At 59.9% G+C, this 11,827-nt stretch overlaps 1 protein-coding gene across 1 annotated transcript in view; it reads right to left on the bottom strand.

Annotated features, from left to right (window-relative positions):
• Positions 1–961: 961 nt before the first annotated feature.
• Positions 962–11,827, bottom strand: part of WNT7A (Wnt family member 7A) — a 65,715-nt gene continuing 54,849 nt past the window's right edge. Inside the window, exon 4 of the mRNA XM_027957827.3 lies at positions 962–3,321. Coding sequence (XP_027813628.1) covers positions 2,842–3,321 — 480 coding nt within the window. The 3' untranslated portion in view covers positions 962–2,841. The remainder of the gene's footprint in view (positions 3,322–11,827) is intronic.

Genomic DNA, 11,827 nt, shown 5'->3' with positions numbered 1-11,827 from the left:
CACGCATCCCTCCATCCACCTATCCATTCACCCACCTATCCATCCGCCCATCCCTCTCCCCATCGAGTGGCCCACCCATGTGCCCACCTATCCATTATCTGTGCATCCACCCACTCATCCACGTACCCATCCACCTACCAACCCGCCTTTTATCCATCTATCCATCAACCCATCTCCTCACTCACCCATCCATCCATCCACCTCCCCACTTACCTATCCATCCATCTTTCTATCTACTCATCCACTCACTCATTCATCCATGCACCTAGCCACCTAGTGACCCACTCACCCCCCTACCCATTACTCACCCATCTATAGGACATCCACCTATCCGCTCACTCATCCAACCCCACCCACTTACTCACCCGTCCATCACCACCCACTTATTCATCCACCCACTCACCCATCCATCTAGCCATCCACTGACCCACCCAGCTACCCACTCATCTGTGATCCATTTATTCTTCCACTTACCCACCCATCTACCTATTCACCCATCCACCTCTGCATTCACCGATCCATCCACCTACCACTGACCTCTCACCTACCCATCCATCCATTATCCATCCAGCTATCCATCCATCCATCCATCCATCTACCCCTCCACTGACCCTCTCATCAATTACCCATCCATCTTTCTATCCACCCATCCACTTACTCATTCATCCATGCACCTAGCCACCTAGTGACCCACTCACCCCCTACCCATTACTCACCCATCTATGCATCCACCTATCCACTCACTCATCCACCACTTACCCACCCATCCATTACCATCCACTTATTCATCCACCCACTCACCCATCCATCTAACCATTCACTGACCCACTTACTCATCCATTACCCATCCATCTTTCTATCCACCCATCCACTCATTCATCCGTCCATCCACTCATCCCTTTACGTGCCTACACATCCAGACACCCATGTAAAGAAGACAAAAAAGGTCCAAGGGAAGAAGTCAAGCAACTGTCCAGTCATTTTATTTGTCCACGCTGTGACCCAGGCCCAGCACTAACACTGGGGGGTCTGACACCGCCTATAGACACCGAGGGGCTCCCAGTGTGTGGGGCTAGGGGACTCAGAAGTATCTGAGTTTCATCAGTGTCTGTGGGCACAGAGTTCAGAGGTGCCATCTCTTCTTGGTGGCGCAACACAATCGCCAAAGATCCCAGCAACCTGCATCACACCACAAGCTCTCACCCGCAAGCAGATACCCCCCGGACCAGAAGGTCAACAGGCACACAGCACCCTGAATCTCCCAGGCACGTGGAGAGAGAGACACAGAAAGCCATGTACATGCGGGAGCACACAAGACATATACATCGGCACCCAGAAGGTGCTCGGGGGGGGGGGGGGGTGGTCACACGACAGTGCTGAGCATCCTTAGTGTGTGTGTGTGTGTGTCTCTCTCTCTCTCACACACACAGACAGGGAAATGCAAACAGACACGCATTAGGACACCCACAGCCTCCTGGAGGAGACTTCCAGGTTGAGAGGCACTGGATGTCGGCGGACCCAGGGCAGAGGCCTCATCCACACCTTTCTGAGCCCTGGGACTATGCCACCCAGGAAGCGCTGCTGCTCAGCAGAGCCCCTTGCCCGGCTCTGCTGCCCCGTAACCGAGGACGCCCAGCAGCGGCAGGGCATCCCGAGGAGGAGCGGGCTCCCTTGGCTGACTTCTGCCAGGCAGTTATGATGTGTCCCTGTGACAGTCACGTGGGGCCCAGGACACAAGCCTGTGCTCCACACGGCTCCGCTCAAGGCCACCACTCGGGGGCCCTGCCCAACAGGCCAGGGCCAGGGACCTGCCTCCTTCTCGGGGAAACTGATGATAGCACAGCCCAGACGTCTGGGGCCGCTCCTGCCCACTTGGCCGACAGGGCTGGAGAACCCAGCTGTGCAAGTCAGGGTCTCCGTGGGGCCTGACCCCACGCCCAGGCCCGGCCCCTCCTTACCCCAAAGGCAGTACCGGGATTAAGAAGAAGCACAGGCCGTGGAATGATACAGGCAGACTCAATATAAATAAAATATTCATATAAAAATAGTCTCTTAGAAAATATTCTCTCTTATCCAGTGGCTCACTTTCTAGAAGGTGGGAACTGCTGGGGGGGTTAGCATTACCTTTCCCCTCTCTCTCTGTTCCAAACTGGACTTTTCTAATGGGGAGGTTTGAGCTGGGGAGGACTACAGGCTGGGAACCGTATTCTAGAAAACGTCTCCCAATTCCAGACCAGCTTAAACCTCTGGAGAATTAGCAGCAAACAGCAAAAAAAAAAAAAAAATGTGTGTGTGTCTATTACATAGAAAGGACGTCTGCCCTTGCACTTGAGCATCTGGTGCGGCAAGGGGTCCTCGCGAAGTCGGCTAGGAGAGAGGTCTGCCTGAAGCATCGCTAAGCACAGTTCCCCGCTCCCTGTCCTGGCGGCAGAACATCCCACAGGGAGAGCCCGCGGTCCACGCTGATTGCAGAAAACGGATCCCGACGAGGTGGGAGGGTTCTTGTTTAATTAAATAAATTAATATTATTTTTTTAATATCAGAATAAATTGTTAAATATTGCTATTACTGTTGAGGCCCCCGGGGTCCAGTGTTTCAGGCTCTGCTCCGGCCGAGGGCGGCGTCTGGGTGCGGCGTGGATGACGACTCGGGGTCCGGGAGGGGTCCCCCCGCCACCGGCAGGGCCCCCCGCCTCCACCAGCCCAGCAGACAAGACAGCTCAGCAGTGGCTACGGAGGTTGGGGCGGGGCCCGCGGCGGGGAAGCGGCCGGCCCTCCGCTGCCCCGCCCCGCGCATAGCCCGGGGGCCTCCGCCCCGCCCCGCGGCCCCGGCCGCCCGCGCTCACTTGCACGTGTAGACCTCGGTGCGCTCGCTGCACGTGTTGCACTTGACGTAGCAGCACCAGTGGAACCTGCAGCTGCACTGCCACGCGCGGGCGTACTGGTGGGTGTTGTAGCCGCGGCCGCAGCACATGAGGTCGCAGCCGCTGGCCTGGGGCGCCGTCTTGTTGCAGGCGCGGCCCTGCGTGCCCACGCTGCCCGTCGCCGGGTCCTCCTCGCAGTAGTTGGGCGACTTCTCGATGTACACCAGGTCGGTGTCCATGGGCTTGCGGTAGGACAGCGGCTTCTTGATCTTGAGGAAGGTGGGCCGCTTGTTGCGGCTGGCGCGCACGGGCTCCACGTGGACCGCCTCGTTGTACTTGTCCTTGAGCACGTAGCCCAGCTCGCGGAACTGCGGCAGCGTGGTCCAGCAGGTCTTGGTGGTGCAGGAGCCCGACACGCCGTGGCACTTGCATTCCAGCTTCATGTTCTCCTCCAGGATCTGCGGGGGCAGCGGGAGAGTACAGCTGGTCACCCGGGCCAGGCGGGGCACCCCCGGGCCACCCCCACCCGCCCGCTGCCCCGCCTGGCTGGGTCTGGCCTGCGCTTTTCTTTCTGGGGGGCTGCCCTGCTGGCTCAGCTGGTAAAGAATCCGCCCACAATGTGGGAGACCTGGGGGTTGGGAAGATCCCCTGGAGACGGGCAAGGCTACCCACTCCAGTATTCTGGCCCGGAGAATTCCATGGACTGTATAGTCCTTGGGGTCACAAAGAGGCGGACACGACTGAGCCACTTTCACTCGCTGTCCTTCTGGGGCCGGAACCTCAGACCTGGATGCAAAGCCTCCCCGGGACTCGCCTGCCCTCCCTGCTCCCGACCCCGAGGGGGCCTCACGCTGCTGCTTAGATCCATGCAGGCCCATCTTGACCACACGTGGGTTCTCTCAGGGCTGCGCTGGCTTAAAATCACTTCAGAACCAACGTGTGAAAGCCAGGAGGAGACTTTCAAAGACAGGCTGCCTGGTGTTCTGCCAGGCCAACAGAACAGGTACCCGGCAACTCTGAAGTGATGCTCAAAGTTATTTCATAACGAGAGCCGCTCGGTGCTGACCTGCTGGCGTGGGAGCTGGCCACAGAGGCCAGCACGGCGGTCCAGCGGCGTCTGGCTCACCTCGGCCAGCTCGGCCACCCGGGCGGTGATACCTGGAACTCTGCCAGCCTCCGCCTCCCTCCCGGGCCAGCAGCCCTCAGCTCGCCCCAGTCCTGACTGCTCCCTGGAGCTGTAAGGACCGGTTTCAGTCCCAGATCTAGCATGAACCTGCTGAGCGCCCTCAGGCAGCTTGCCTGTTTCCTCATGTGCAGAACCAGGGTGATGGCTGTACTTCTTTATAACCCTCCAGTGAGATGCTGGTCAGAAAGGAGAGAGGGTGGACTTCTGAGACACACAGGAAGCTCAGCTGTCTAAGACAGTGTGGTGCGGAAGAAGCCAGGTGCAAAGAGGATCTACCACGTGAAGGCAGCGACAGGAAGCTCCAGGACGGGCCAAGCTAACGGCTGGGCTCCGCGCCATCTTTATCTACAGAAACAGGCTGAGACGGCCCGTGGCCTGCATGCTGCTGGCCCCTGCTGCGGACATGACTGACTCTCTGCGACCCCACGGACTGCAGCGCACCAGGCCTCCCTGTCCTTCCCCATCTCCCGGAGCTTGTTCAAACTCACGTCCATCGAGTCGGTGATGCCATCCCCCCATCTCATCCTCTGTCGCCTCCTTCCCCTCCTGCCCTCAATCTTTCCCAGCATCAGGGCCTCTTCCAATGAGGCAGCCCAACAATTGAAGAAGACAACGTTTACCAAGCCCCCCACAGGACAGGATATTTATATTGCTATCTAGGTTGGTTCCCCCCACCCCCGCCAGTTTTTATCTCCTTCCCTCCCTCCTTTCTGTCTGTTGTTCATTGGTTTAAACTCTGTGTGTGAAGAGGCATCTTTGGAATTAAAGTGTCTCCTCCTTCCAGGCCATCTTCAGCCTGATGTCATCCTAACAGGCCCTTGCTGCTGTGCGCCAGGCAGGGGATGGGCATGTGCTGGTGGGCGCCATTTCTGGGTCATCGCGTGTGAGCATGTTTGTGGTCCTTCATCCACACTGCCCGGCTGCCTTTGCCTGCTACAGTGCCAGACTAAGGGAGGGAGGAAGTGGCCCGGGCACACTCTGGGTCCATACGCTTATGTTGTTGTTTCGTTGCTAAGTCGTGTCCGACTCTTTGCAACCCCACAGACTGCAGCCCACCAGGCTCCTCTGTCCATGATTCTCCAGGCAAGAAGACTGGAGTGGGTCGCCATTCCCTTCTCCAGGGGGATCTTCCCGACCCAGGGGTCAAACCTGCATCTCCTGCACTGGCAGGCGGATTCTTTACCACTGAGCCACCAGGGACGCCTGTGCACTGGCGTCTTATTTAACTCTGTGGGGTCAGTAGGGTTCCACTTAACGAGGCAAAACCAAGGCTCGGCTGACTCCCAGAGCGGGTCTGTGAGGTGTTTGGAGGCCAGGGTCTTGTTGTCGGGGTTGCGAGTCACATGCTCGGTGGCTGAATACTTGCCATGTGACCTTGGGGTTGTCACTCTCCCTCTCTGAGCCTCAGCTGCCTTCAGTGAACCTGGAGTGACGGGACCATCTTCTCAGACAAGAGTTAAGGGGGCTGGGATAGAATCTGATGTTCCCAAAGTAGCCATTAGTTCTGCCTCTGGGTTGGGCCTGTGTGGGTGCTGGGGACACAGAGGCGACCAGGTCAGATCCCTGTCTCCAAGGACAGGCCTGTGTCCAGGGTCCTCTCGGCTCCAGACGCTCCGAGTCCAAGAGGTGATTGGTCACAATACTCAACAGAAGGGAAGCCCACGGTGTCTGCACTCAAACACGCCAGCGAGGCCGGGGCAGCAGTGTTCTGGGGCGCAGCTCAATGCCTGCTTCCAGGACACCGGCCGTGTGACCCCCGCATGGTGCAGCTGGTGGGGGGCAGCCCCCAAGTCACACAGACGCCCCGTGCTCATCAGTGAGCCGACGGTCCCCAGGTGGCACCCTTCCGTGTCGGCCTAAAAAGCAGAGGTGTCGTGTGTGTTGGGGGCAGAGTTCAGCGGGCGTTTCTGGGGCCTGATGCCCTGGATGGTGGATCTTAGAGCATCAGAGCCTCCCACACAGATGCCTGGGGTGAGGGGCACTCAGAACAGGTTCTGACGCAGAGCAGGGGTGAGGACGCAGAGCGCCTGGCTCGGAAGTGGCCCCCTCCGAGGGGCTTGCCCTGGAAGTCTCATGCTCCCAAACAGGTTCAGGGATGTTCCTGCCAGCAGCATTCGTGACGGCTTTGTGGGCACGATCTGAGGTCCGTCCATGGTAAGACGGATAAACGGAGGTGAGTGGGCTCAGCGGGGCCCTCGAGGGCAGGGGCCTTGAACAGCCACAGCGGCAGAGGTCAACCTCGGAACACGACGGGGAGGGAAGGGGGCAGTCGTGGGAGCTCTGCACGGGACGACTGCGTGTATGTCAAGTCCAACGGCGGCAGAGCTCGACTGGAGAGAAAGGGTCACAGATACACCAAGACAGCGTTTGTCCCTGGGGCAGGAGGCCAGGGACTGGGGCTGGCTAGGGTCACCAGGGGGCTCCTGGGGTCCCGGTAGCTTTCTGTTCCTTGATGTGGGCGCTTTCTCTTTGTTCCTTTAAACCCTCGAGGATGATCTGAGAGCCTTTTTTGGTACGTGAGCTGCGCTTGCGATTTATAAAAATGCAGCAGGCGCAGGAGCCCGCAAGCACATGGAGAGAGAATGCACGTCAGTAGCTCCGGGAAAACACAGGATCAGCACCGCCGTGAGACAGCACGCAGCACCCACCGGGGTGTGCGAGAGGAAAGAGAGGACCGCTGTTGCAGCCCGATGTGGAGAAGTGGGGCCCTCGTATGCTGCTGGAGGACGTGAGCGGGCGAGCCCCCGGAGACAGCCTGGCAGCTCCTCCGTGTTAAATACATGGCCTGACCTGGGACCATGCTCCCCACCCCTCATCTCACAGGCTGAAATCCTAGCCCCCGAAGGGACGGTAGTGGGGGTCCTTTGGGAGGGTCTTCAGTCACAAGTGAAGCCCTCATGAATGCTACTGGTGCCTCGTGAAGGAAGCTCCAGAGAGCCCCTTCCAGCCCAGCAGGACAGAGAGAAGGTCCCGGCCGAGAGCCAGGACGTGGGCCCTCGCCAGGGCACAAGCCGCACCTCGGGCTCCCTGCTCCCACAACGGGGAGAAGCACATTTCTGCTGTCTGGCTCCCGTGCTGCCCAGTCTGGGGCGCTCTGCTGGAGGTGCCCGGGCACTCTGAGACACCCAGAAATTCTCCCTAGGTGTTGGGTTGGCCACAGAGGTCATTTCAGTTTTTCCGTAAGATGTTAGAGCAAGGATAATGAGACATCTGTTCATCGCCTGTGCACACCTGGGTCCAGGGGGTGTCTTACTTGACTCCACGATTCCACTTCACAAAAGGCAAAATCTAAGGGTCTGCTAACTCCTAGAGCTGGTCTGTGCGGTGTTTGGAGGCCAGGGTCTTACTGCCAAGGGGTGCAAGTCGAGTGGTTGGTGGCTGCTTATTTGCTATGTGACCTTGGGGTTGTCACTCCCCCTCTGAGCCTCAGCTGCCTTCAGTAAACATGGAGTGAAGGCAGTTCGATCTTTTGTGGCAAAAGTTGCAGGGAGGGTGCGTGGCAGGGTAGCTGGGAGAGAATCAGATATTCCAAAAGTCGCCATTAGTTCTATCTCTGGACTGGGCCTCTGTGGGTGCTGGGGCCAGAGAGGTGACCAGATCAGATCCCCATCTCCAGGGATGGGCCCGTGTCCAGGGTCCTCTTGACCCCAGATGTTCGGCCTTCAGAAGGAGGTAACCCCGGCGAGTCAACATACTCAACAGAAGGGAAGCCCCCCCACACACATCCACATAAAAAAAAAGCATTAAACAGTGTGTACAGCAGCATCCTTCACAACAGCCCCAAAGTGGAAACGACCCAGACAAGCCCTGACGGGCGAAGAGAGAAAACGTGCGCCGCCCGCAGAGCAGAGTGTCCCCATGAAAAGGGACGGGGCGCCGACCCCGCCGCGATGCACCCTGGTCACGCGGTGCTCAGTGACCGACGCCAGACGCACAGGACCAGGTCCGGTCTCGTCGCGTTTACCGGCGACGTCCGGGAGAGGCAGCGCTGTGCAGACAGGAGGCAGGCCAGAGAGGTGGGGGGCGAGTGCTGGAGGCGCAGGGCTCTTCTGGAGGTAAGCTGACTTCGGGGATGGCTGTGCAGACATGTGGCGGCATCAAACAGTGCTGAACTTGCCCTTCAGGTGAGGGCCACGCCACGGTGTGCGCAGTGGACTGTAACTACGCTGGCTTTAAAAAAAACAAGTTCTTGGCTGGTTGTGAGGAGACACTGGGTGACACCCAGTGTGTCCCTGGCGGTGGCCCCCTGGGCGGCGAGCCCCAGCGCCAGGGCCAGACGCCCGGGCGACCGCCGCCAGCTCACCGCCTCCCTCCTCCTCTGGGGCCACCACGGCCTGCGGCCCTGGCAGTACTTGCATGGGCCCCTGATCGCATGACACGCAGCCCGTTAATTAACCCTGCAGAGTCTGCATTTTGAGAGCTCGGGGATCGCATTAAGTCTGCATTAAGCTGGGCAGGATCATAGCCGCGCGGGCCAGGACTGGTCACTCGGACGGGCACCGAGCCCTCTCCCCCAGGCAAGGGGGTGCGAGCAGAGGAAACGCCTGTGGGACAAAGCCAGGCTCAGCCGCCAGCATCCGAGCCGCCGGGGCGGGGGGCCTTCCGGGGCCCTCCCGCTTGGGGCCTGGGCTGCAGTTCTGGGTCAGGCAGTCACAGGTCCGGGCACCTTCCCCGTGGCCTAACCCATGGCCGGCGCGCTCAGGAGACGGCCAGAGAGAAGTCAGCAACAGGTGCCTTCACACCCTGGCACAGCTGGGATTCCGGGCTCGAGCACCCAGCCCGAGCGTCTGGGGTCCTGGGGGCCCTGCATCGCCAGATGGAGGGAAGGGGAGGGGCAGTGGGGGGCCTGGAGCCGCCCGAGTGGACCGCTGTCAGCATTTCTGCCCGTGGCTGCACGTCTGGGTCCTTCCTGGCTTAACGACCGGGCCCACGAGACTGCCCGGGCGACGCCACACTGGCTTCCTTGAGGCAGAGACCTCTCGGGACGCAAGGAAAGGCCACCGAGAAAGCAGATCGTGAGGCCCTCGAGCTCTCCTCCTGCCCCTCGCCCCGCCTGTCACCGCCGGTCAGGCAGGGCAGGGACTGGCCTTCATGGAAGTGGCTCCGGGTGAGGAGCAGGGCCTCACCTGGTGAGCGATGTTGAGCCACAGAAGCTGTGCCCTTGCAAAGAGCACGTGGGGAAGCAAGGCGCAGGCAGCCGCCTCAAATGAGAGAGCGAGCGAGATGAAGACGGTGGGGCTGGGCCAGGGGTGCGGGGGCGGGGGCAGGTGGCCGCGCGACACCGCCGGGCTGACATCCTCTCGGAAGGAGGGTCGCTCCAGCAGAAGCAGAGGCCCAGGGCAGGCCAGGGCGGGGCAGCACAGGCCCCTGAAGGACAGACACTGCGGCCAGTGGCCGGAGGGCCCAAGGCTTCCACCGAACAGGGCCAGGGCCGTGCGGAGCCCAGGAGGGGGCCTCCCGCAGGCTCTGCTGACCACGCCAAGGAGCTGTGGCTTGGTGTTTCTGTTTTTAGTGGAATATGATGTGTGTTCCTGGTGTACAGCATCGTCCATCAGCCATACGTACCAAGTGATGTGGGTGAACCTGGAGCCTGTCGCAGAGTGAAGGCGGTCAGAAAAACACACGGTTACGCACACGTGTGGAATCTAGAAAAATGGCACTGAAGCCCTGCGGGAGGGCAGGAGTGGAGACACCGCTGGAAGGAACGGGCTCGTGCACGCGGCGGGGCAGAGACAGGGTGGGACGAACCGAGAGCAGCAATGGCGTGCACGCCCTGCCGCGTGCGAAGCGGGTGCCGCACAGCACGGGCGCTCCGCTCGGCACCCTGCGATGACCCAGAGGGCTGGCATGCGGGTGGGTGGGAGGGAGAGAGAGAAGCTCCAAGAAGTTCCACATTCACTGGGGAAATGTGAGAATAGTACAGATGGCCCCAGTGCATCCTTCACCCCATTCTGCCCGTGGCTAACACCTCACCTCAGTGTTCTTGCCTGGAGAATCCCAGGGACGGGGGAGCCTGGTGGGCTGCCGTCTACGGGGTTGCACAGAGTCGGACACGACTGAAGCGAGTTAGCAGCAGCAGCAGCACCTCACCTCAGCATGATGTACACTTATCAGCATGGTAAATTAACGAATGAGCTAAGGGTGTCCCTGGTGGCTCAGCTGGTGAAGAATCTGCCTGCAGTGTGGGAGACCTGGGTTCGATACCCTGGGTTAGGAAGATGCCCTGGAGAAGGGAACAGCTACCCACTCCACTATTCTGGCCTGGAGAAATCCGTGGGACTGTATGGTCCATGAGGTTGCAAAGAGTCAGACACGACTGAACCACTTCTTCTTACAATGTTCGCTTATTCAGTGAAGTCCGTACTTCATTAAGATGCCCTGGGTTGGTACCTTCTGTCCTCTTCCTGTTCCAGGAGCCCATCCAGGTCACCCCATGGCCTTCAGTCCGCCTGTCTCCCTGGGCCGCGAGATGGGGTTTTGAGGACAGGACAGCCAGTGGCGGCCAGGAGCAGGATTTATGATTTGTAAAAGTCTGCTCACTGGCTGTAACAAAGGCACCACTCACTCCGGTCCCGGGAGACTGTGTGAGAGAGAGAGTCCAGGGGTATCTGGGAAAGTTCTGCTCCTTCTGCTCAGTTTCACTGTGAACCTAAAACTTGTCTGAAACATAGTCTTTAAAAAATCCCAGGCGAGAGGCTGTACGCAGGGAGAGTCCCTGGAGTCCAGACTTGGTTGATTCTGCTGCTGACAGGCTGGGGGGTCTCCCTGGACCTGGGTTTCCCCATTTCAAAGTCAAGGGTTTGTAGTAAATGATTTCCAAGGCTGCTTCTGACCCTAAGAATCCTGACCTTGTACCAACACTGCTCTTCAACCCAAAGTGTTTTGAGGGGTCTGACACCTGCTGAGAGATGGACACTTCCATCCCATTTCACAGGTGAGGAAACTGAGGCTCAGAGAAGGAACGGGACTCAAGACCACAGCGCAGGCTGCATCGCCTCCATACGTCTGTCCAGAGCACTCCCCACCCTCTGCCTCCCACCCCGCCCCCCAGGAGACTGGCCCGGAAGGCTGCACCCCTGAGCTGGCTCTCGCTCCTAGGGTTGAGTGGTCTGGCCGCGAGCACAGCTGCCTCAGGATGAATGCAGGGGGCTCTGGCCAGTGGAGGCCCCGGAGGGAGCCCCGGGGGCAGAGCCAAGTCCTGGTTCTCATTCCCCCGCCCCTCCCCGCCGGCCCCATGGGGTGGCCGCGTCCCCCTTGCCAAGGTCACAGGTCGCAGCTCCCACGTGCTCTGTGCACCCACTGGGTTCCAGCAGCCCGACCCCCTGACCCACCCGGCCTGAGGAGTAATGGCCCCCCTGCCGCCAGCCCCAGGGGCTGCCCCCTCCCTCTGGGCTCCCTTGCCTGCATCCTCTCTTCTGTTCGCCTCTCGCTTCCCCGCAGTGTAATGCACAAGCCACACAATCCACCTCCTAAACGTGCGCACATCAGTGGCTTCAGTACACGCAGAGCGTGCAGCCATCACTGCTAAGCGCAGAGCGCTCCATCACCCGAGAGCGAGCGCTCCATCACCCGAGAGCGAGCGCTCCATCACCCGAGAGCGAGCGCTCCATCACCCGAGAGCGAGCGCTCCATCACCCGAGAGCGAGCGCTCCATCACCCGAGAGCGAGCGCTCCATCACCCGAGAGCGAGCGCTCCATCACCCGAGAGCGAGCCCTCCATCACCCGAGAGCGAGCGCTCCATCACCCGAGAGCGAGCCCACGCTGCGCAGCAGTAGCC

This window comes from Ovis aries, chromosome 19, assembly GCF_016772045.2.
Source record: "Ovis aries strain OAR_USU_Benz2616 breed Rambouillet chromosome 19, ARS-UI_Ramb_v3.0, whole genome shotgun sequence".
Taxonomy (NCBI): domain Eukaryota; kingdom Metazoa; phylum Chordata; class Mammalia; order Artiodactyla; family Bovidae; genus Ovis; species Ovis aries.
This window is presented reverse-complemented; position numbering and strand designations above follow the sequence as displayed.